The 25,888-nt window shown below is 52.6% G+C and overlaps 1 protein-coding gene across 5 annotated transcripts in view; it reads left to right on the top strand.

Annotated features, from left to right (window-relative positions):
- RAB7B (RAB7B, member RAS oncogene family) overlaps nucleotides 1-11,060 on the top strand; it is a 28,295-nt gene extending 17,235 nt beyond the window's left edge. For 4 of the 5 annotated variants that reach the window (XM_081791922.1, XM_060644299.3, XM_081791921.1 and 1 more), the window contains 2 exons: nucleotides 1,585-1,796; nucleotides 8,909-11,060. In XM_081791922.1, the coding sequence (XP_081648048.1) occupies nucleotides 1,585-1,796; nucleotides 8,909-8,924 (228 nt within the window). In that variant the 3' untranslated portion in view covers nucleotides 8,925-11,060. The remainder of the gene's footprint in view (nucleotides 1-1,584; nucleotides 1,797-8,908) is intronic. The other variant, XM_060644301.3, reaches the window with a different exon arrangement.
- The last annotated feature ends 14,828 nt before the right edge of the window (nucleotides 11,061-25,888 follow it).

Genomic DNA, 25,888 nt, shown 5'->3' with positions numbered 1-25,888 from the left:
AGGTGTCAGCCAGTTCCCCAAAGGGCAGGCTGCTTAGTCGACCTAAGGGGCTGCACCCTCCAGTCTCACATGGCGAGCCTCCCAATGCCAGGCAATACTGGTGTCAACAGAGGTTCTGTAGGAGGCCACCATGAGCCTCCGGTGCCGCCACTCGTGAGACCAGGGAGCCGAGACAGTCACGCGTCCTTTAATCGCAATGAGATAGTCATCCTTAGGACCTGCAGGAGGGAGGCATTCTCTGATTGCCCCCTGGCTGTGCTGTCTTCTGGGAGAGGGGCAGAATGTCCTTTCTTCAGGATAAAAAAACCCTGGCTCCCTTAAGCACAATGAAATCATGACTACAAAGTACCAAACACAGCCAATGTTCCATATATGGCCATTTCTTCCTCCCTGAAATAATTCATTAGGGATTAAAGTCAATGGTTCCAATTGTCTTTGGAAGTAACTCCCAGGGCTCTCAGGAGTTTTCCAAACCAGCACGATCAAACTCTGATCAGCCGTTTGCATTCGGGTAGAGATGTACTCATTCTGCCTGTACTGAGTGGCCCACACTGCCAGGCCAAGAGCTGAGGAGACCATGAGCCTGAGCTCAAGGAATCAATGGTCCAGTGGGAGAGGGAGAAAGGGTACCGTTCTCCTGCAGTGCTCTGCAGAGGACAGTGCCCATGCCACAGGAGCTCTGAGCGGGACTGCAGTGCAGCTCTGCCTTTCTCAGCTGTGTGATCTGAGGCAAATCGCTGAACCTCTCTGAGCCTCAGTGTTCCGATCTCTAAATTGAGCCGGTAAGACCCATCTCACAGGGTCATTGGGAGGATTGAATGAGTGAAGATGACAAGATATCTAACACAGTATCTGGCTTATCAACTGTTCCTCGGACTCTACCCTGGGGAAGGAGGGTTAACAAGGACCTGAGTCTCTGCTCAGCAACAGACCTCCTGGGCATGGGCCCTGGTGAGCCAGCCCAGGGGAAGGAAGCCCTCCACCCCGGCTAGTGTCTATCATGTTTATCTTATAAAGGGACTGAAGAAGGAGCCTTAGGAAAGCAGCATATAGTACATTGGGCTCTAGTTCTGCCGAGCCTGTGTTCAAATCCTGCTCAACCCCACACACTCTGAGCACGTTTATATTCTCCAGTCCTCAGTTTCCTCATCTGGAAAACAGAGCTCACAAAAGCCCACCTCCTAGATTTACGTTAAGAAATACGCACGTGAGGGGCTCCCGGGTCGGTTAAGCGTCCGACTTCAGCTCAGGTCATGATCTCACGGTTCACGGGTTCGAGCCCCGCATCGGGCTCTGTGCCGACAGCTCGGAGCCCGGAACCCGCTTCGGATTCTATGTCCCATTCTCTCTCTGCCCCTCTCCAACTTGTGCCCTGTTTCTCTCTGTCTCTCAAAAATAAATAAAGGTAAAAAAATAAAAATTAAAAAAAAAGAAATAACACATGTAGCATTTCAGACACAGGGAAGTTTCTCAATAAATGGGAGTAGTAGTGGGGATGGCGAGACACGGTGGTAATGAGAGAGGGTGCTACGATGGCGGTGGCCATGGTGATACATACAGTGATCATTTTTTCCCCTCACTCAGGTGCCTCAGGAGGTAGCCCAGGGCTGGTGTAAAGAGAAAGACATCCCTTACTTTGAGGTCAGTGCCAAGAATGACATCAACGTGGTACAGGCCTTCGAGATGCTGGCCAGCCGGGCTCTGTCCAGGGTAAGTGGCTATGGTGGTATCATTCTCCAGGGCTGCCCCGAGGATGGGAAACTGGGGAGCTTCAGAGAACAACACACTGGACTCAGGTAGAGATGCGGGTAGGACTGGACGGCTCATCGTCTCGATTAGTTGTTGAATGGGCTCGGCAGTGCTCTGGTTCTGGAACCCCAGAGTGCCAGAAGTCTAAACCTACCTTGGGTTACATAGTTAGTGGTCCCTCGGTCCGGCTGATGATCCCTTGTGGAGTTTCTAAAATACACGCTTCTGTGCCTCCCCCGGAGACATTCCAGTGTAGGGAGGGTTTGGGAGCTGCTGGTCTAGTTCAGTCCTGACTGGCGAGAGAGGCCCCACAGCGCCAAGCATTTGTCCAGATGGACGATCAGGTCTGCAGGAGTGGCTGACATCCTCCAGGCAAAGAGATGGACAGCGGTGGGCCCCCCGTGTGGAGTGTGTCCTCTGTGGCCGGCAGCGTGTAGGGCTCGGGGACCCTGGCTCTCTGGAGGGGAGCCCGATAGGCCCATGTGTGGTTACCGTACAGGTGCATGGCGTGAAAGGATTTGGTGAGGTGGCCCCAGCGGCAGGGGGAGGGGAGGCACGCAGCCCAGCTGTGAGGGATGGGAAGGGGGACGAGGGGAAGATCAGGGAAGGCTGCCTGGAAGCAGTAACAGTGTTTTCTTCCCCTTCCAATATGGAATCTGGAAACTCAGAAAAGGGTTCAAGTCATTGGCGCAGGGAAGGGCTCAGCTTGTCTCATTCTTCTGCCACATTTAATCACGGTGGGCTTCTCAGGAGAGGGGGAAGGCTCATCACAGCAATGATTTTGAATTGAAGAAGGGAGGATGGGAGATGGGGGGTGTCCCCGACGTGGAAGTGCCTGCCGTCATTGCGGTCGACCGGCAGCCTGGCCCCGTGCTGCCAGCTGCCCTGGACGGAAGTGCTCCGTGGCCCCGTCTGCGGTCGTCCACCAAGGAGAGAGGAAGCAACCACCCCCAAGAGGCTGCCCGGGGAGAAGCCTTAATCGCAGGGTTTGGCCGGACACAGGCTATATTCGTATGCTTCCCCTCCCGGCCCCCAGCCCTCACTGTCTCGTGTTAAAAGGAAGCAGGGGATGTCCGTCTCTAGCACATGACCGAGGGCTGTGGCTTTACGATACAGTCCGTAACGCTGGCTCTTAAGCCACAGATGTGCCTGCTCATGCCACTCCCCTGGAAACTGAAGAAGGTTGTTTGACCTTGTATGGTGAGAGGTGATAAATGATCCTGCACCGACACAGAACAGTGATTGCCAAATGCTGAGTCACGGAGAAGTTCCATCGGCCCACAGCCAGTGTCTGTGTGTGGTCAGCATCTGTCCTTTCTGAAGAAGGAGCGTCCTTTGTTCTCTTCTTTTTAGTATTTTTAAAATTTACATCCAAGTTAGTTAGCATAGAGTGCAATAATGATTTCAGTAGAATCCGGTGACTCATCCCCTACATATAACACCCGGTGCTCATCCCAACAAGTGTCCTCCTTAATGCCCGTCACCCGTTTAGCCCATCCCTCCACTCACAAGCCCTCCAGCAACACTCAGTTCTCTGTATTTAAGAGTCTCTTGTGTTTTGTCTCCCTCTCTGTTTTTATCTTATTTTTGCTTCCCTTCCCTTATGTTCATCTGTTTTGTCTCTTAAATTCCACATGAGTGAAATCATATGATATTTGTCTTTCTCTAATTTTGCTTAGCATAATACCCTCTAGTTCCATCCATGTTGTTGCAAATGGCAAGATTTCATTCTATTTGATTGCCGAGTAATACTCCATTGTGTGTGTGTGTGTGTGTGTGTGTGTGTGTGTATATATATATATATATATATATATATATATACCACCTCTTTATCCAGTCAGCTGTCGATTGGAGTGTCCTTTATTCTTAAAGTTACATCTTTCTTGCTGTGTCCACTTTATGAAGCTTGTCTGCTTGGTTGTTGTTATTTTATTTTTTGTAACGTTTGTTCATTTATTTTGAGAGAGAGATTGAGAGCACAGGGAAAGGGCAGAGAGAGGGAGAGAGAGCAGGCACTGTGCTGGCCACCAGCACAGAGCCCAACGCGGGGCTTGAACTCATGAACCACGAGATCATGACCTGAGCCGAAACCAAGAGTCAGACGCTCAACAGACTGAGCCACTCAGGCACCCCTGTTGTTGTTGTTGTTTTTAATATCCATCCTACTTGGCCAAAGAGTGGCTGAGCAACCCTAGGTCAGTCCCTCACGTTGATGGGGGAAACTTACTGATGAGAAGTCTAGAAGTCACAAGTGTGGTATCCACAGCGAAACTGACCTACATTTGAATCCTGCCCTGGTGTTTTTGAGTGGACCCCTGGGCATATGACTCCTCTGAGCCTCAGTTTCCTCATCTATAAGATGGAAATAATGCAATCCTGTAAACACTTCTTGAGTTATCAGGCTAGGGCTGGAGATATGGACCTCAGGGTCTCTAAGGTCAGGTAGAGGAGTAGGATATTCACAAACAGGTTGTCACAGAGGTAAGTGCCACAGAGGGGGCAAAGTCAAGGCATGGAGATGACTCAGTGGTGGCTGGTGGCGAGGGTGGGCAAGGATGGTCCCCAGAGAAGTGGCATGTGACTTGGGTGTTGAAAGACAAAGCACAGTTTGCAGGTGGCCACGGGAGGATGGGGGAGGGGCAGGCACAGGAGAAGGAGAGAGAGAAGGGCACGACCAGAGGCCCAGGCACCAAGCCACAGGGCTCATGTGAGGAAGCAACTGTGGGTCCATCTGTAAGAGGAGGAAATGTGGCATGCAGGAAAGTGGGGGTGTGGGGCGAGCGATGAGGCCCACAAGGTCAACAGCACGGATCACGAAGGCTTAGAGAGCCCCCACCAAGCGCCTGGACTTCACACAGCGGGCGCATGGTGTCCAGACCGCGCTGCTGGACCCGAGGCACACAGGGGCTCACCTGGCACCTTGAAGCCCCACAGGCTGTGCCTTTTCCTTAGAAACGTGGAGGAGAAGTATTTTCCCCTTAAAACAGAACAACCATTATTTACTAGAGCATAGACTGTAAAACGCACGTGCACTTTTAAAGTGAAACCGGAGTTTGCACACCTGTGTCGTGAGGTCAGATGAGTTCTCAAAGACATTTCCGGCAAGGGCCTCTCCCCTCCTCCCCAGGGAGGTGTCGTGCTCACGGTGCTGGAGGGTTTGAGGGGAGATGTGAGAGGCGGCAAGGGGAGGAAGCCCCAGGCTGGGGTGGGAGGACCTGGGGCTCTGAAGCCGGGGAGATCTGACTGCAAATCCTGACTCCCCCTCTGACTCACAAGTCACACGGCCTCCCTAAGCCACCACTTCCCTGTCTTTAAAGTACAAATAATATCTTCCTAATGGAGTTGTTGCGAGGACCAAGTCAAACAATTCCTAGTACAGAGAAAGCATTAAGTAAAAAGTTGCTGGGGGCGCCTCAGTGGCTCAGTCGGTTAAGCATAGGACTCTTGGTTTCGGCTCAGGTCGTGGTCTCAGGGTTCCTGGGTTAGAGCCCCACTCTGGGCTCCACGCTGACAGCCCGGAGCCTGCTTCCAGTGTTTTCTCTCCCGGTCTCTCTGCCCCTCCCCCATTCACACCCTCTCTCAGATAAATAGATAGATAGATAGATAGATAGGTAGATAGATAGATAGATAGATAGAAGGTAGCTGTTTTAAAATGGAAGCTGTGTATAAGGGTTTTCAGCAAGGGAGTTTTCTGCTTCATGGAAGATGGGCTCAGTGGGTGGTTGGGAAGGTAGTACAATAGCCCAAGCCCGAGAGGATGGAGATGGCAGGACAAAGTGGACTAAACAGACGTTGGAGGTAGAGCCTCAGGGGCTCATGATGGTTGAATGTAGGAGAGAAGGAATCGGGAGCTATTCAGCTTGGCAGTCAGATGCACGATCGCTCGGACGGAATGCTCGGGACCAAGCTAGAGAAGAGGGGGGAAAGCAGGAGCATCACGGGAGGAAGGGGGTGATGCACTCAGTCCACGGGCCACAGGACATCCACACTTCCCTGAAATGCCTGAGCTCTGCGGTGAATTCTGGTTGGAGTGATTTGTGAACATGGCACCAGAATAGGTACTCGGGGAACATTTTGAAAGGAAAGATGGTAGGTGGTTACTTTAGGGTCCCAATCTGCCCACTTTCTTTTTCTTTTTTTAATGTGTATTTATTTTTGAAAGAGAGAGAGAGAGAGAGAGATGCGAGCAGGGGAGGGACACAGAGAGAGGGAGACACAGAATCCGCAGCGGGCTCCGGGCTCCGAGCTGTCAGCACGGAGCCCGACGGCAGGGCTCGAACCCACGAACCACGAGATCGTGACCTGAGCCCAAGTCGGACGCTCAACCGACCGAGCCCCCCAGACGCTCCCCAGTCTGGCCGCTTTCAAGGACTAGGATACTTAGTTATTCCAAAATATGATACGAAGGGATACCACCTACTTAAGGGGATTGGCACGGATGAGATTCTGCTCTTGCCAAGTTGGTAATATACCATCCCTGCTGGGGCTGTCAGGCCCTGCCCCTGTGGCACGAGCTGCAGCATGGAGGCCCGGCTCCTGAGGGGTAATTGGGGAAGGACGCCATCGCCATGCCCAGGAGGGAAGCGGGCTGGCTAGCGGGTAAGCTGGGTGGAATCACAGGACCTTTCTGAGGTCCTCCAGGTGCAGGGTCTAAAGGCAGGTCCACAGAGGCGACCAGGCTTGAAGGCACAGGCCGGCACAGTCACATCCCTTAGGTGCAGTAGGTGCACGCGTGAGGACACTTCCGGTTTGCTCTGCACTGGGATGCACATCTGGCCAAGAGGACGGGGGCCTGGAGAAAAGAGCTACACAGGAAACCCAATTACGGCCCGCTGGTTGCTTAGAAGTTTTGTGGGAAATCCGAGGAGCAAGATGACGCCGTTATTACCCGCAATGGTGTCACAGATGGGAAGCCCTCTGGTGATCTGGACCTGGGGACGTGTGAATGTTATCGGGTTCAGAAGGCCGGCGTGAAGGCCTCAGTCTTCTCCAGTGTAGTGAGTGAGGAAGTTTCTCACCCCTTCCAGAGGCAGAACCCCATGCGAATCTATAAAGATCTAGAAAGAGTGCAGAGGAGCTCAGGAAACTCTGTGGCTGCTCGGGAGGCCCCACACCCCCTTCCCTGCAGGCTGGTGCTGCGGACAACGGCACGGTTTCTGTTCATGAGGGGCTCTGGGGCCCCCCGCTGGGCCTCGGGTGAACCTGGGGTGGGGGGGGCACACTCAGGGGTGATGAAGCAACAGGGTCCAAAGACCCAGTTAGGGAAGTTCCTGATCCTGGTCATGGTCTCTGGCTTGAATGGTGACAGAGGGACCCACAAAGGACAAAACAGAGAATGCTTCCCAAACCTGCCTTTCAGAGAGAGTTGGGTCACCAGGGTAAAAGGGGCTTAGACAGTGCTGCTCTGCCCTCCCTTGTCCCTCACTGGGAGATCCGGAAGTGTCGGGATTTTAACCACATCAGCTCCATGGCGTGAGAGGGCCCCACACACAGCGGCAGGGTCCAGGTGGAGGACGGGACACGTCCAGGGCTGCAGAGGCTGGAGCCCACACACCAGGCCTGGGAGGTGCTGGGGACAAGGAGCCACCTGGCCCCATTTTGTCTTCTCAGGCTCCTTGGGTGGGACTCTGCTCTCTCAGGGTGAGAGCCGGGGAAGCCCTGGGGTGCCCTGGGTCAGGTCTGTAATCGGTGGGCTAAGATCCTCCCCAGCAGAGGAGGAGATCAATCTGGGGTGTGGGGACATCTCCAGAGAGATAGACCTTCATTTGGAGGGCATACACTGCCCCCCAACCCCTAGCACTCATCCTTCCTGTTAAAATAAACATATATAAATTCTAATAACTCTAAATAATTTGCTGAGGGGGAGTGCTCAGTCGGTGAAGCAGCCGATTTCGGCTCAGGTCATGATCTCACGGTTTGTGAGTTCGAGCCCCGCGTCGGGTTCTGTGCTGACAGCTCAGAGCATGGAGCCTGCTTCGGATTCTGTGTCTCCCTCTCCCTCTGCCCCTCCCCGGCTCATGCTCTGGCTCTCTCGCTCTCAAAAATAAATAAACATTAAAAAATAATATAATAATTTGTTGAGCAATACTCAAGGCCCATCACCGAGGCTGACTAAGGAGGCCCTGAGACCCAACCTGGGAGGACCGAGAAACAGGGACTTTCAGGAAACAAACTATATGAAAAAGGGCTGGATCCCAGGCCCCGCACCATGACCTCTGCATGTGAGGCTAAATGACCCCTCAGTCATGGGGCATCAGGGGACCGTCTCCTGTGTCTCAGGAGCTACCATCATCAGGGTGTAGCAAGTGAGGCCTGACGCCATCTCCTGGGACAGGGTTGTGACATTCACCAGTGGTGATGGGTGCTGCTCGGTGAGGGCCACTGACCCACACAATACCAGCTGTGGGGGAGCACGGATGCCAAGCCCAGTGACTGGTGAGAGCCGGGCAGAATAAAGACATGGGGTCCCTTTAAGAAGAGACCCTTTAGCCCTAGTATTCATCTCCTGGAAGAAGGGCCCCCTGCCCCACCTCAGCCTCACCCTGAGCCAAGAGGTCCTGGGATAGAAGTGGCCGGCTTTGTTGGGACACAGGGGTTTGGGAAGGTAGCAAAGAGCCAAATAGGCCCAGTGGAAAGGCTGAGTCTATCTGGGGGAGGACAGAGAATTGACTGGGCTTCTCAGGTGCCAGGGGTGGCCGTGGGGGAGGCTGGGAGGCAGACATGGTGAACAAAGGGTGGGTGTGGGGGTGTTTGCGGGGAGAGGTCTCCAGCAGGAATCAGGAGAGGGCTGTCATCATCTCTGCCGGAGGTCAGATGTCACCTCAGGTGACACTTTCAAGGATTAGGTGACACTGGCCACTTCCATGCTCCTTCTGGAGAATGGAAAGTTATGGGACCTTGTTGTAGGTCAGGAGATTGGTGCCACCCAACTGCTCTGGGCTCCTGGGAAGAAGCTGGAGGAGGAGGTGAGGACAGAGGAGGGTGGGGAAGACCAGTGCCCCACCCCCACCCCCACCCCCACCCCCGCTGTTAGTTTCCTAACAACGCAATGGGGAGGGGACAAAAAAGCCCAACCACCGTTGGCCAGTGAGAAACAGAAGGCAGGTGGGCATCTTTGCCTCTCAGGATGTGAACTCTGACTTCTCTTTTCCTTCCCCAGTATCGAAGCATCTTAGAGAATTACCTCACAGACTCCATCAAGCTCTCACCGGAAGACCAGTCCAGGAGTAGATGTTGCTGATCTTTCAGACTCCCGCTCTGATGCCCAGACAAAGCCTGCCCACGGCCTGGGCATCCCGGCCCCCACCAGCCCTTCCCTTCCCACCCCCACCCCGTCTGCCCAAGCCCAGCCCAGGCACTACCCTCATATCTGTGCTGGGCCCAGATCAGAGCACAGCCCCTGCCTCGGGCTGAGTGTAGTAAGGACAGGGCTGGGCCCTCAGGGGCCCCGATGGAACCCAGAATGTCACAGCCAAATCTTGGGCCGGGAGGAGTCACCATTCCCTGGCTGGCTCCAGCCTTCCTGCTACCTGCCCTCCCCAAACACACTCTCGCTCCAGAACTCACATCTCTGCAGACAGGCCACTGTGTCTGGAGTCCCGTTACGTTCTCCTGGGGACTGGCCTTCCTCGCCCATACCGCCACGCACCCGCAAAGCCACGGCACAGCTTTGGACAAGGGTGCAGCTCAGGCCACCCCGGCTACCAGCGCCAGAAAGCGAGGGCCTGCCTCAACCCCTGGTGGCCACTGTGCAGGCCTGGAACGATACTCCGCCCCCTCCAGGGTATAGGACGGAGGGAGCCCAGGAGAGGCACCCGGGACGGGCTCATTCCTCTCTGCTGGATGCGCAGACAACTCCTCTAAATCTCTCCGAACCTCAGCTGGCTCATCTGTCAAATGGGGGTGGTTTGTGTCCTGCCGACCTCAGAGTATATGGTTTCGAGGACCAGAAGCTCTGCTTAAATCTCAGTTGCTCTTGTTGATATGCATTTATTTATTTCTCCAACAAGTATTGTTGAACATCCGCTATGTACAATGCGCCGAGGTCCAGTGACAAATGAAACAAACGAGGACCCTGCTCTCCTGGAGCTGGCTTTCCGATTAGGGAGAGAAGCGATAGGCACAGAATTTAAACAGATATTTTCAAATAGCAGATGAGTGCTTGGACAAAGCAACCGAGGTAATGGGATAGAAAGGGACAAAGACTGGGGCTGGTGCTGTTTCAGACAAAGTGGTCCAGGAGGGCTTCCCTGAGGAGGTGTCATTTGGCCCCAGGACTAGAGAATGAACAGATGACTTTCATTAGAGATCTGGACAAAGAGCATTCCATGGAAAGGGAGCAGAAAGAGCCACGGCCCTGAGGTGAGGACACATTTGCTGTGTTCCAGGAACAGTGAAAGAACTTTCATTTACCTGAGGACTCAAAGCTGCTGTCCCAGAGACAAGCAAAAGGGATCCTGCCCCCTGAGTGGCTCCTTGATGCTCTGCTGACTGGCCACCAGAGGGCAGCAGTGCTCCTTCCCTCCCGTGCTGAGTGGCCAGTGGCTTCTCCATGACCCTTGAAGAAGGGCTTTTCTCTCTATGCTGATCCTCAAAGCTTGTTCTCAGACTGGGGGCATGTTTGGTCCTGCGAGATTTATGGGGCAGGAGAATCCCAATTTCTTACAGCTAGTAAGAACTGAGCCAAAACTGTAACATCAATGATTCAGGCAAGAAATCCCCATAAGTGACAAATACTAGAATTGAGGGACCTGGAAAACTCACGAACTCCCTTTCCCTGCAGATTTTTCCGGCAACAGATAGCATAGACAGGACCCAGCCTGAAGAGGGTGGGCAAAATGACCACTCAGAGGCTCCCAAGCCACATCCATGCCCTCCGTGGAAGTCTCCTGTCTACACAGAAGTATCTGGCCCTGAGCTCCGAGCAAAGCTGGGATGTGAGCCCAGGACTTCTGATGGCATCTGACTCCGAAGATACTCCCAGAGGCAGGGGATCCTGCAGGGGCGAAGGGGTCAGCAGGAGAGTCTGGGGAACCTCGTCTGCCCACCCAGCTGTGGAGTAAGGGCTGGCTCACCCCGGGCAGCGGCACGGATCTGGCAGAGAGCAGGTGGCTGGGAACACGCTGCCGTCTCTGTGTCCTTCCTGGGAGTGGCATTCTACACCTCACACAGGCTCTCCTGGGAATGCATCCGACCGTGGATGGGATGTGTGGCGTTTGGGCTTCTGTATCCTGTGTATGCGGCACCAATGGACGTGTGAACTGTTTCAAAACGTGTGCAACAAATAATAAATGTGTCCTCCTTTCTTTTTATCCTTTTTGGTATTTTGTTATTAAGTTAAAAAAAAATAGCAGCATGTTTCCATAGTGCAAAATTCAGGGTAGACAACAAAAAATGAAATAGGACAGCTTACATAACAGGAGGGGCCCAGGGCAAAATGAAAATACCCTGCCCTTGTTCAAAACCGATGAAAGATTTCAAGACAGTAACAGCGGATCGTTAATTCTAGCCCAGGGTCCTTAGGAGAGCAGGGTACACATACCTGTGAAGCCTGTCCCTGAGGAAGTAGCTATGTTTTCAGGGCCCTCCGGAAGGCTGGAGCCCCTGGCCAGGCCCGCCTGGGCACCAGACACCCTGCAGCTTGAAGATAAATGTTCTATCTTTGCAAGAGCAGCGTGGAGATTCCACCCCAGGCCTAAACCGAGCATTTTGAGTTTTCTCCAGAGTCAGGAGGAGGACAGAACCTTCCACGTGGGAGGGCAGAGTGCCCCCACTCGTGATTCTGAGACTGGCCCTCGGTACCAACCCAGTAGGGGCAGGGGTCGGCAGGGGAGGCAGCACGCGGGGGGCTGTGACTCCGGGCTAAGCGAAGAAGCCACCGGAGCCCAGAGTGGGGGGGTGGCCAGCACCTGGCGGGGCCCCTTCATCTCCATCCATTCAGAGAAAAGAGGACCCCAGTTCCCCAGACTGCTCTGGTCCAGGCCACTCTGATCCCTGGCCCAAGGGGCAGCTCCGGGCTGCTAATGAATAACAGAGAGGACCCAGGCCAGGGCTCCCGGTGGCACACACCCCGGGGGCTTGGGAAAAACCAAAACAAACCCAAATCTTATCACCAAATAAACCTGGGCGGGGCCTGGCCGGGTGCCACACTGCCCAAGAGGATCTGATGAAACAGCTGACTTTTTCTGTTGTCTGCTCCCACTCAGCAGAGGCTCCCTCACTGTCCTGTCACCTGCCACAGGCAACTTCCGGCAGAGGCAGGTGGGTGGCCGGCACCCACACTGCAGTCCTGTTCCCAGAAGCACACAGTCCAGTGGCGGCCGCAGAACAGCCCTGCCAGGAGCGACACCCAAAACTGATCTCTGTGCGTGGCTGGCCCGGCGGTGACAGTGGGCTGAGGACATGAGGACTTGCCTTCTGTGAGCACACCTCGAGTCTCCCTCTAGGATGTGCACTGGGGGGGGGGGGGGGGGGGGGGGGGAGTGTGTGTATATGGGGTGTGTGTGTGTGTCTGTGTGTGTGTGTGTAGTGGGGGTAAGGTGTTTATGTAGGAGGTGGGGAGGGGAGTAGAGACTTAGAAAGTCAGTGCATTTCCCTTGTTGAAATACAGAAAAATTATAAAAAGTCCATAAGATTGAAGGAAAGCAGTGATTAAGGGAAGGGGCTCGGGGCTCAGGGTGGAACAGTAACTATGGGAAGCCTGCCTTGCGACAGTGAGGCCCCAGAGCAGCCTCCAGAGGAGGGGTGAGCCTCATTCTCGAAGGACGTGGCTGCGGTTCCCTCCCTGTCGCCCTCACAGCCCACCAGGTCCTCACCCTCTCGGAAGCCACTCCCTTCCCCCACCCCTCCGCTTCACCTGGTCCAGGCGGCTGGCATGACTTGGCCCAGACCACCCTCCCCGTGGGGCTCCCGCCGGCCCTCTTATTCCTTCCCCAGCCACTCCGCCTATCAGCCCTCCTTGTGGCGTCCACACAGACAAAATCCGTCTGTGGCCCACGAGGCCCCTCACCGCCGGCCACTGCCTGCTCAGGCCTCGGCCCGGGCCACAGCCGCCCTCAGCTCCGCACACAGGAACTTCTCTCAGTTCCCCGGAGGTGCCGCTCTCTGGCCCTTCACCCGACTATTCACCTTAGCTGTTCGTCGTCAACTAAAACATCGCTTCCTCTAGTAAGCTTTCCCGGACCCCCAGACCAGGTTAGGGGCCCTCCGTGGGCCCCCACCGCTCCCCATGCTCAATGCCAGAACATCAGCTCCGATGGAAGGGCCATGGCGGGGAGTGTCCTCAGTTTTATTCCCCACGTTCTGCCCTGCACCCGAGCCATGCCTGACGAGTGCTTAGCGTTCAATAAATACTTTTGGGAAATCAGCTCCTGTAATACTTCATCATAATTGCTTGTCTGCATGCCCTCAGACTGTGGGCTCCCTAAAGGCAGGGTCTGTTTGGATTCATCTTGTCAACCCCAGCCTCAGCACAGAGATTGGTGCCTAGCAGATGATAAATAAATACCGTGGAATGTGAGAGTATACCACACAGCTATTAAAAAGAACGGTGGAGGGGCGCCTGGGTGGCTCAGTCGGTTAAGTGTCTGACTTCGGCTCAGGTCACGATCTTGCAGTTTGTGAGTTTGAGCCCCGCATCAGGCTCTGTGCTGACAGCTCAGAGCCTGGAGCCTGCTTCCGATTCTGTGTCTCCCTTTCTTTCTGTCCCTCCCCCACTCATGCTCTGTCTCTCTCTCTCTCTCTCTCTCAAAAATAAATAAACCTTAAAAAATTTAAAAAAAAAAGAATGATGGAATGTTCTGTGTGATGGAATGGAATAGAACATCCAAGAATCATTGTCACGTGAAAAAGCAATGTCAGAATCATGTGTATAAGAGGCAATCTTTTTGGTAAGAAGAGGCTTAAATAAACCTTTATATTCATTTTTTGCTTGTACATAAAGAAAACTCTAGAAAGATGCACAAGAAATTAATGAAAGTGGTTACCTTTCAGAGAGAGGACTGGGCAAGTGGGAGTCAGATGTAGGAGTAAGACTCGGCTTATATAATCTTCTACTTTGTATTTTGAACTCAAATGTATTACATAATCAAAAAGTTTTTTAAAAGAAAATGAATATTGGTGGAAGGCAGAAGGGGGAGAAGAACAAACAGGGAGAGGGTTGGAACTCCAACCAGGACCTAGCTGCCTTTGGTCAGTTACAACATACAGCCTCGAATCCAGGGCTGACAAGTTTGGATTCTGCTGTAGAAGAAGGATGGGCATCTAAGAAATCCCCCAAGCCCACATGCTGTGGCCAAGACACCGAGTCTCCCAGATGGGGCAAGGTCAGCTGGGGTTTTTTGGTTCTCCTGTATCCCAGAGGAGGATCCTGTGACCTGGGATGCTGGTCAACAACTGAACAGGTGTTTCTAACCCCAGAGGCTCAGAACTGGAGATAAACTATTAAGTCTGTGCCCTGCTCCGTGAATTACTATGTGAATGACTACACTTAAGGGTAGGTATTCCCCAGGGTTAACATCAAGACTTAACCAGTTTCTCGACACCCTGGAGCCCGCTCTCCTAAGCCCAACGCTGACCCCAGAAAAGATCCCCCTCCAAGGATGGGCTCCAAAATGAACCGGTACGACTACTTTGGGGCTGTATTGAATAAAAGGCATCACGAACAGGCTCTATGACTCTGCATTTCCAGTCTTACACACAGACAACCCTTACGGGTGGGCATCAGGGGTCACGATCAAGGATTTCCTTTGTAGCATTGTTCGTAGTAGAGAAAAAAATCAGTAAACGGAAAGAAAGAAAACAAAACAAATCTGGAAATGACCCAGATGCCCTTCTATAGAAAATTGGATAAATAAAATGGGATATTCGAACAATGGAATTTCACAGCAGTGGGAATGAATAAACTAAAACCACAGACACCAACTGGGTGAATCTCAAAAGCACGTGGAAGATAGCAAGCCACAGACGGAGACGTATGGTTGCCATTTCTGTAAAGTTCAAAAGCAAGCAAAACTAGCTGGTTTATCCTCGCACATATTTGTCACCGATGCGTCTAGTAACAGCATGGAACAACAAAAAAAACATACAAACAAGGAAATGATGAGCCCCAAACTTAGATAGCAGTTACCTTGGATGGGGGTCAAGGCTGGGGAGACGCGGGGAAATGCAGTAGGGACCAGACACACAAGGCAACTAGACAGAGTTGGGAGAGTCCAATCCTCCAGCTGAGTCGTGGGGCCACCGGCAGTAACTGGATCATTACACTTTGCATCTCAGATGTATGTCACCCGTGTTCTTTTCACGACTCAAATATCCAAATTTTAGAATCACAACCACAGCCTGAGCTTTGGGGTCAAGCGCGCTCGAGTTGGAACCTTGACCATCTTCTCCACAGCTGTGTGACCTTCAGAGTTTCCATTGTCTCACCTGCACAGCGGGGACAATAACGCTTATCTCGAAGGATACTAGTTATGGACAGTCATCCCCCTTTATCCACGAGGGATATATTCCAAGACCCCTAGTGGATGCCCGAACCCACAGATAGTACTGAACCCTGTATATTACACTATGTTTTTTCCTAGACATATCTACCTATGATAAAGTTTAATATACATATTGATAAATTAGGCACAGTAAGATGAACAGAAATAACTAATAATAAAATAGAACAATTATGACAACGTACTGTAATAAGGCTTGTGTGAATGTGGTCTCTTTCTCTCCCTGAATCTCTTATTGTACTGTACCTCCCCTTCTCGTGATGACGTGAGATGACAAAATGTCTACTTGATGAGACAAAGTGCCGGGAAGAGGCAGGCACTTTGACTTAACATTGGTCTGCTATTGACCTTCTGACATTTGTCAGGAAGATCTGCTTCTGCTCTGCCCTTTGACAGTGGGTAACTGAAACTGTGGATAAGTTGTGTCCAACTCGTGGTAAATATTCAATAAACGGTGGTTTGCAGGGGTGTTTGAAATCTGTTTGTGAATAAAGGCATAGGACTCTGGCATCCCTACTGTAGGCTAAGGGCAAAATAAATGAGGACAAAAATGAATGAATGAATGAATGAATGAGCAAACAAATGAACTCATTTATTCTATCCTTATCTCTACATCTTCTCCCCTGAGTAAACTCTGGGACCCAAATGGCCTGGTTAACATTGTGGTCACTTCAAACAAAATTTATAATACAGTTCTCACACCTACCCGGAGTCTCTAGAAGCAGGCAGCTGGCAAGCTAGCCCCACAAGGACTCGGCCTCCACTCTCCAAACTGAAGGAAAAATTCCTGCAGGAGGGACTCACTGTGTCCTCCCTGCCCCCACGGCACCTGGCACGGTTCTGGGCCCACACAGCTGCTCGCCGAGACAGCTGCTTTGGGGGAAAAGAGGCCTTTGGTCTGCAGGGAGCTCCCCAGACCTTCGCAGCCTTGGGCCATCACTGTCGAATCCATAGGAGTTTCCCCGACCTTACAGTCTCGGCTACATTTGTCATACACACAATGACAGCCCATGATCGGAGGAAATTTAAGTGGATTTCCAAACCCTGTAAAGAGGAGAGACTGATATCCTTAGGCCTTCTGAGAAGCCCTGCCAGTCTCTGATTTGATGTTTTCCCCCCATTGCAGGCTATACATCTGGGGCAGGGAATTACCTGTGGAATCAGGGGCAGAGATGCATACTTGAAGTCAGATCATCTTAAGTCTCTGTGCAACCTTGAACCAGTACCATTTCTCGTATTGTCTTAGTTTTCTCCTCGATAAAATGGGGGTAGTGATTATTTCTTGCCTACTTCACAAGGGTGAAAAGAAGACAAAAGAAAATCATGACTATATTGGTGATTCGGAAACTATACAGCTCTATACAATATGGTGTACAGAAAGAATACTGCCTTTGGGGTTAAGATACCTTGACTGGTTGGCTGGTTGGTTGGTTGGTTGGTTGGTTTTTAAGCTTCCAATTATGTACTGAGGCTTATTATATGCTATGCCCTGTTCTGAGCACTTTATGAATATTAACACTTGCAGTTCTCACAACAATCTTGTGAATTAGGAGTTGTATTACCATCCCCATCAGACAGCTGGGGTAACTGGGGCACAGAGACGTTACGTAACTCGCCAGAGTTGCACGCTAGTGTATTGCAAAGCTGAGATCCAAACCCAGGCCATCAGGTTCCAGAAGCGGGGCCGATAACCAGCTCATCTACCTGCTACTTGAGAGTTTGGAAGCCTACCCCTGCCGTGTACTAATTCTCCTATCCCCCATTCATTCATTCCCCATGTATTTAGTAAGTGCTTACTACGTGCCAGGTGCTGCCCTAGGAAATTAAACAGACTGACATGGTGCTTACATTCCAGCGTGGGAGATGGGCCATACGCAAGGAATCCCGTAAGGTGTCTAGACAGGTAAGTTCAGTGGAAGAACAACAAAGCAGGTGTCTTAGTCTTATACCACCCACTGGGCATAAATAATAAGAAACAACAGAAACTTAGCTGTCACAGCTTTGGAGGCTGCAAGTCCCAGATCAGGGTGTCAGCGTGATCAGGTCCTGGTAAGAATGCTCTTCTGGGCTATAGACTGCCGGCTTCTGACTGTGTCTTCACACGGTGGAAGAAGTGAGCTGGCTCTCCAGGATCTCTTTTATAAGAGCACTGGTGCCATTCGTGAGGGCACCACCCTCATGCCTTAGTACCTTCCAAAGGCCCCACCTCCCAATATCATCACGTTGGGGATTAGAATCCAACACATGACTGCGGGGTAGATACAAACAGCAGGGCAAGGGGATACCGGGTGCCAGGGGCCAATGTTGTCATCTCTTTGGACTTCTGTTCTCTTCCTGTAAAATGAAGATACCGAGGCCTGCTTTGCCTCAGGATGTCTACCTGATGCACATACTGTAAAATGCCAATCCAGTGCAGGTATTGTATCCTGTGTTGTTCTTCGCCTCTTTGCTCCCGTAGCACTGGGTTCCTACCTGTAGTTGGTATGTTCGCCGTTGTTTCGTAGTTGGCCATTCAGGTTTCTGTGTCTCTCAGCAAGCTGAATTTTTGAGGGCAGGAACAGATCCTGGTGCAGAGGAGGTATGAAGTGGAAGCAGAATTATTCACATTAGTAATCACTATTTAACGAGCCCATGCTAGTGACAACACTCATAGTAATGCTGAATTTAATCTTCAGTATAGAAGTGACTATAATCCCTGTTCCCAGAGAAGGAACAGAGGTTCAGAGAGGTAACTTGCCCATGGCCACCTGCCCGTGAGTGAAACAACCACGACAGGAACTTGCATCTCTCCGACTCTAAAATCCACAATCGGTCACCAGCCCCGTGCTGTCGTGGGGTGTTGTATCCACATGTACTCATTCACGCAACAAACATTCCCCGAGCTCTAATACGTTCCAGGTGCTTTACATGGAAATGGATGAGGCAGATGGGGTCTCTGTCCACACGGAAGACAGAATGGATAACTTAACAAATACAAAAGACGGGCGCTGCTTTGATATGCTGGGTGTCCTGTCCAGGTGGTGGGGCACAGGAGGGTCTGTTTGAGAGGGGGACTGCAGGGCCGAGCCCTGAGCAATGAAAAAGAAGCTGGCCTTCAGCAGACCGTGGAGGAAGAACCAACAAAGACAACGAAGCTGACATAGGTACAAGGTAGGAATGTTCTCCAAGCCACAGGGCAGCCAGGGAGCCTACAGAGGCGTGACAAAGACAGACGGTAGGAAGCCGTGAGGTAAGAAAAGAAGCTGGACCCATACCATGCAGGCCCTCAGAGACGGCAAAAAAGGAGCACTGGGGAAGCGTGCAAGGTTTCCAGGCAGAAGAGAGTTGTGATCTGATTTGTGTTTTAGAAGAGATATTATTATTAACTGTTTCAACAGCATCGGAGGGGCACCTGGCTGGCTCATTCGGAAGAGCGGACGGCTCTTGATTCCCGGGTTGTTAAGTTCGAGCCCTACGCTGACTGTAGAGATTACTTAAAGAAATAAAATTTTTAAAAATAAAAAGAATAAATAAGTAGCATTGGAAATGGCCAATAGTAATTATAACAATACATTTTTAATGCGTTCAGAGGAGAGAGTGAACAAAAGAGGGCAGGAAAGGTGGAGGTAGGTTGGGAGTGGAGAAGGTCGTTCAGCCAGCAAATGATTTTGGCAAGTGTTTGCCTTCGCCTTAGCTTCGGCTGAATTAAGCCTCATTCATCTTGTATATAATAATAATGGGCTGCAGATGGAAATAGCTAAATTAGTGTCCAGGGTTTCACTATGAGAGAGATCAGGTTTCTTCTGCCTCCTCTTTCCACTCCGAGGAAAGAGATGACTCAGAACCCTGGGGGAGAGGGGACCTACCTCCTGCCGTCTGGAGGAGGTATCTACTGAGCAGTTTGGAGAATGCTTCTTTAAGATCAGACCCTTCTCCCCAGGAGCAAGGCTCTTGATTTCCAGATCAGTTCAGTCTCTGCCAGAAGGTGGCCTGGGAGCCAGGCCTTCTCTGGGTTCTTATTGTGTAGCCTTGGTTGCCGTGTGGGAAGTGGACAGACAAACCCAGCCGCAGCTCAGCTCCACCATCCACAAATTCATGAGTGAAAACAAGATCCCACAGAGCAGTGGCAGAGCAAGGCCTTTGAGAGGGCATCCCACACCCCGCAGGTTCTCTGGGTGTCCTGGGTCCTGGCCGAGCCCTAGGATGTCTACACCGTCTCTCTTTTCCAATTCGGGTGTCTAACTGCCTGGTTTCTCCTTCCCATCCCCTTCACAGCTCCTAGCCAGTCCTCTTCTCCCTCCTAGAGGGAAACAGATCCACGTCTTAGGAAGCTAACAAGAAGCAAAGGAAAGAAAAGTCCAAGAAAGAGAAACTTTTAAGAAGCAAAAAGATTGTATTTCAAAATTTCTAGAAAATTGAATAATCCCACTCATGCAAGTTACAAAGCATTATGTAAATTGTAATGCCAATCAGTGCACGGTCCCATTTCCTCCTCATCGTTTCCAACCCCAGCTTTTTGTACTCCTGAAGCTGTTTGGGGGTGAGGGGATTCTGGCAGGACCCCCTGGGCTAATAATGCAAAGTTTGCAGAGTTGAATTTTCCAACTTCTCACTCCCAGGAGGGCACAGTTCTTACTTGGGCTATCTTCCCTCCTCGCCAGCCACAGGCCCCTTTCCCAAACCCTGCCACCCCCAGGACCCTCACCACCCCACCCCCACCCCCGCCACCCCCAAGACTTCCCTTTGTTCCAGTGACTGGACAGGACATTTAAGTACTTAGAGATGTTGGGGCAGGTTTGGAGAAGGGAGGAGCTGAAAATATACTCATGCTAATAGAGTTTCTTTATGCTAATGATATGCAAATACAGCTGATTTTTCTTTCTTTGGCCCCCTGGAGCCAAGAAATGACTTGTCTGTGTGCAGTGGACCGAAAAGAGGCCCAGAGAGAGAACTAGAGAGAAGGAAAGGGAAGAAAGAGAGGCTGAGAGCCCTGGAGGACACCCCACCCCCAGACTCAACTGACCCGTGGGCGAAGGACAGCTGACAAGGCAGTCCAAGCCGCCTGGAGGGAGCTGCAGATTCCGGGCACGGAGCCGGAGCCAGGATGGGTAGGGGTGGGGGGGAGTGTCTGCTGTGTCCTGAGCTTTCAGGACAGGTGCTATCTCCCTTCCCCCACCCTCCGTGGGGAGTGCCTCTCACCACCTCCCTCCACCTGTGTAGAGCTTGTCCCCACCCCACCCCACCCCCCCCCCGCCACGCTATTATCTCCTACAATTGCTCATAAATGACAACACCCCCCAGCGGCCTGCCCAGCACTTGAACCCCTTCTGGCCAAGGTGGCTTGCCTGAGGATTAGCTCCTCTTTGGAGAGCCCACAATAGCCCTCCACGTCCTTTGTGCCTCTGTTTGCTGCAAATATTAAAGCTCTCTCCAGAAACCCATTACAGGCCGTGGGGACAAAGGCTTTCCACGGGTCTCCAGGACAGAGCCGGCACCAGGATGTTCCCGGCTACCGTACCTGCTGCCTCACCTGCCGCTTCTTCTCCAGTTACCCCCCGAGGGAAATAATCCACATTCACACCAGACATCTCTATGCCGAGGCAGTGGGCAGGCGGATGCAATGGTGCCCACACCCCACTTGCCCATCAGAGAGGAAGTGGGGGCTGGGCACCGGGGTGGAGGGTGGGGAGTCACAGGCGGTTGGAAGATGGAAGGATCTGGGGTGAGGGAGCCTCAGGGGGAGCCGAAGACACAGCAGCAGATGCACCGTGGCTCGTCTGCCCTCAGGCCTTCCCAGATGCTGTTACCTCTGCCTGGAACCTTCCTCCTTTCCATTCACCAGCCCTAATTTTCTGAGGCTAGTTTTATTCATCCCTCTGGTCTCAACTTAAACTTGGCCTCATCACCTCCTCCAAGAAGCCATCTTTGCTTCCCAGATTTAGGTCTCTCTCCTCAGTACTCGAGCCTGGTCATAAAAGTGCCTGCTGAGAGTCTGCTTCCCTGTCCCTCTGGTATCCCAGCCTCTGAGGTCCCCAGGGCAGTTCACCGCAGGGCCCACACGGGGCACAATGCCTAGATCGTGGCAGAGAAATGAATGGTCGAATGAATTCAGCAGGTACGGGCCATACCTAGGCCTTGAGTCCTCAGAATTATGACCAAAGTGATGCTGAGTCCCGAAGATGCCTGGGGTGGGGAAGGACCAAGAATCTCTCACAGCCTTCTCTGGAGACCCCTGTCTAGTGACAAGTGCTAGGCTGACCACAGGACTTTGGGCAAGTCTCTGATCCATCCCCCAAACGCTGAGCCTCAGTCCCCTCTTCTGGAAAATGGGAAGATGGAGAGAATGCTCCGGAAACAGCCAAGGAGTCAATGCCTGAGCTGTTCCATGGGGAGATGTAAAGGACCCTGGCCTGGGGCAGGGGAACCACCTCATGAGAGGAAATGGAGTTCTTCGGGCGGGGTGCCGAGGCTCCAGCAGGCACCCAGCTGCCACCCCATCACAGGAGCCGGGTGGAGATGTGGGGGTCCTGCTTCTAAGTCGGAGGGCAGAGTATGCGTCTCTGTGACCCCGAACCCCAGGAGGCAACCCTCCGGCCTGAGAGCAGCTGGCCCTGCTCCCCCACCCGCCCTTTCGGTCTCCTGGTTTCTGTAAGCAATAAACCTGGGCAGACAGGGCACTGGATCCGGCCCCTTAGTGCACAAGGTACTCGTTCCTCTTTGCCTCATCTTCTTCTCCTATAAAACAGAAATAATAACAGTGCCGCCTCCGAGGGCTGCTAAGCTGCTTAAATGGGACGATTAAAAGATTTAGCCCTGCGGCCAGCGCCTAAGAAGTGCTCGACAAACACAGTCCATTGTTCCAGTCTGTCCCTGGACTCAGCCTCGCCTTGGTTTGGGGAAGCACAGAGGTCACCCTCCCATTTTACAGAAGGAGAACGCAGAGAGGTTCCGGAACTTACTACAGGTGATCGGTGACTCAGGAACAGGAGTCGGACAGACCTAGGGTGCCCCAGTTTCTACTCCCATTTCCTTGTAGTTTTGGACTTGAATCATTCTCTCATTACCTCATGTGTACAAGTCCAGGCCACCCTAGGAGACAGCGACAGAGGTTTCTCCCGTGTCCCTCTTAACTCCTTGGTAGTGCTGGGCTGTCGAAACCCTCAAAACCTAAATAGGGGGAAGGCAGACAGACAGCAAGGCAGAAGCAGTTCCCTGATTGCTCTGGGCTCCCCAGAGAAACCCGAAGTGAGCTGAGGACACCAGCACCAAACAGGCGTGTCTGGGCGGTCCAGGTATCCAGCAGCGGGGAGCAGCGCCCAGGTGACTCTGGCAGCCACAGGAGCTCAGGGAAGATACCTAGCAGGCCTGGCGAGTCGGGCTGGGGACACTGATTCTGAGGCAGGAGCTTCCCCAACGGGACAGCCACCAGAGGCTGGGCTGCTCAGCTTGCCCACAGGCCTTGTGGTCCTACGGAAGGAGGCTCTTGGGGAAATGTGGCGCCATGTTGAAAGTTGGCAGCCAGTCCAACTCACTAGATGTTTCCCTGCAGAAACATGGAGGCAGTGGCGGGGAATGGGCACCCACAGGGAACGGGTATCTCCACAGGGAGGAGAGTGACTCCATAGAAGGGCATTTCAGCCTTCTGAGCACCACTTCCTGTGCCCACCCAGGATCCCTGCCCACCCTCCCCTCCCCTCCCCTCCTCTCCCCTCCCCCTTCGGGGATCTGAGCCATGTGAGTGTCTTTGGGCAAAACCCATACATCTGCAAAGCCAGGGTGGATGTCGGCCCCCAGTGGACACAAGGACAAAGGCTTTCCAGGCAGAAGGGACTCTCCACCTGACCTTCAGCTCAGGAAGGCAAGAGTCATGCCCTTGTTCATTGTTCTCTTCCTCACACAGAGGCACAGGTAGACACTAAACTGTATCTGAGGAACAGCTGAATGAACTGTCCTCAGAAAACACCAGGGTAGAAGCTTCCACAGCCTTCTTCCTGGACCCATGTCAGTACCTCACAGGTCCCTTCCTGCCGTCTCACCTCGGTCCTTTCTTGTTTAATCTCTGATTGTTAGGTCAAGAGTCTAATAAATAAGCCTCTCCAAGTTCTTGAATGGTGATAAGGCGTCCCCTCAGCCTTTGCTGGAATAAGCAGTCCTAAAAATATCTTTCATCACTTCCTCGGCTCTCCTCTTGGCCCATCTCCAAGCCCTTCCTCACATTTCCTCCTTGGACCTGAACCTGAGCATTCCTGGCTGGCTCTGCCGGGGAAGAGAGCTCTCCTGTGGAGAAGCTTGAGGTGGGGGTGGTGTGGGGGTGGGGACTGAGACGTGAGAGCAATTTTCCACTTCAAGGGCCTCCAGCCAGGAGACTGCCTTCCTGCCTGGGTTTCTGAAACTCTGCTCATTCAACCGGTCTTATCTTACCGCCACCAACCCAGACTCCTTCCTGGCATCCTGGGAGATTAGTCCCTCCCCGGCAGGGTACAGTGTGATGATCTCATGCCATAGCTTTTGGCTCCTGACCTTCATCATTTCTCAGAACTGCTTTAGGGAGGCCGTTAGAATGCAGATTCCCAGGCCCCATCCTCAAAAATCCCGGCTGGGGTAAAGCTCAACCAGCTTGTTCTTAACAAGAACACCAGGTGCTGATGGTCCAGAACCCTGTCCACGGGCCACCTCTCCAGGAGACCAGAGGGTGGAACGAGAGGTGGATGGCTCCTGCAAGGAAGCAGAGACCTGATGTTGTTGCCCACGGCAGGCAGGAGGCAGATGGAGGGATGGGGCAGGATACCAGCCAGGACCTTGGAACTAGCCACCATGGGAAAATGAAACCCTCTCCCACCATTCCCCCAACTCAGGGCCCAGAGAAGCAAGAAGTCAGAGAGGGAGAGGCGGATAAGCCCGAGAGAAGAGAGAGATGACACGGCCTGGCCGGGCAGCTTCTGTAGTGACAAAGGTTTCACTGGGTGCCAGGGCACCAAACAGGCAGAGACCGGATGCCTGGTTGACAGGGACATCTGATGGCTGGATAAGGGGGCAAGGGCGGGCAATGGTCCGCTTCTACACTGGGTGAGTGGCCCCTCAGTGACCTGAGTAAGGTTGTGCAGCTGCCCCCCTAGTCTCTGCCTCTGTCTTTTAGGACTCATTCCAACAGCCCAGCTCAAGGCTTTTGAGCTTCCCCAGCCTAAACGCGAGCAAAGAACACTCCCCCGTTGCCCCTTCATCCCATCTCTTCACGGGACCCTTCCACAGTCCTGCAGTCCAACCCCTTGATTCAACCAGGTTCCGGGCGAACTTGCTGTGCCCTCCCCAGCCGCACATCAGGGAGCTCTAGGGGGTCCCAGGCAGCATGGGGTTCAGGAAGCCTGGCCCGGGAATTCTGGCTGTGCCAGTAACAAGCAGTGTGAGCTGGGGCAGGCTCCTGGCATTTCTGATCTCTGGTTTCTTCGTCTGTAAAGGGAGCCCAGAGTGTCTGTAAGGATCAAACCATGAGATACACTGTGAGGAGGAACCTAGTGTGAAACACTCGCTCCGAATGTTCTCCATGCTCCTGCCATGGTCATGTCTGGGGGAGAAAAATGAAAGGAGACGCCTATTCAGTTTCTCTGGTGCTCAAGGAGGTGAATTCCAAATAAAGATGTCCTCGCCATTACTCCTTCTGCGTGGTGGCTGGCACTCTCTGGAAAGGGAGAGCTTGACCAATCAAATAAATGCATGCTCTGTTGACTAGACAGCTGGCCTGGCCTCGTCACTGGCCTTCAGACAGCCTCCCTCCGTCAACCCCAATCCTAAGCAACTCCGAAGTCTGCAGACTCCAGCCCAGGCCAAGTTCTGCCATCAGTGCCCAAACCAGGTCACCTGTCAGCCCTCTCTCTCCGCATAGGCCCCCGCCCCCCCCCCCCAAGAGCAGACTCTAGGCCTTCCTGTTTAAGCCCAACCTCAAATGATCAAGTTCCAAAGAATTGAAATGCCATGAAAGATACACCACTCAAACCATCCTGAAGCTCATCCCGCTCTGCGGCCTTAGAAGCTCCTAACGGTTGTACAACATCAAGTGAGGTCACGGTGGCCCAGCACGGAAACTCAGGGTCAGGGGGCGTTCTGGTTGATGGCCTGCCAGGGACAGTGTTCATTGCTCATATTCTGCAGCTTTGGTGAAGAAGAGACCCTCCCTGGCAGTGCTGGCCACTGGGAAAGACCTTTCTGCTCACAGCCCAGTGATAGTACAAGGAACTGGGGTGTTTTGCAATACTTTCTACTTTCCAGAGCACGCTGAATGTTAGAGCTGGAAGGAGCCTCGGGGACCGTTTCGTCCCACATCCCCTTCACATCTCCACTTTACAGATGAGGAAACAGGAAGTGACCTACCCAAAAGCACCTTGGGAGGGAGGGGCAGAGCTAGAATCCAGACTTACTGGCACCCTGCTCTTACTCTGAACCCCACTGGAAGGGGGACAGGACAAGGGGCTAGGAAATGTACACAGTGCTCAGCAATCATCTTTCGTTTAATCTTCTCTAACCTGTGAGGTAGGTGTTCTTAGTAGCATTTTAGGTGTAATCTTGTGGGAGGGGGTTCAGAGGGGTTAGGGCGCTGGCCTAAAGTTTCACAGCTGGTGTATCTGGAGCTCTGTCCCTGGGAAGCCAATTAGTACAAACTCTATTAG

The sequence above is a fragment of the Panthera onca genome, chromosome F1, assembly GCF_046562875.1.
Source record: "Panthera onca isolate mPanOnc1 chromosome F1, mPanOnc1 haplotype 2, whole genome shotgun sequence".
In the NCBI taxonomy this organism is placed as follows: Eukaryota; Metazoa; Chordata; class Mammalia; order Carnivora; family Felidae; genus Panthera; species Panthera onca.
Note: the sequence above shows the minus strand (reverse complement) of the source record. Positions and strands in the feature narration are given on the sequence as shown.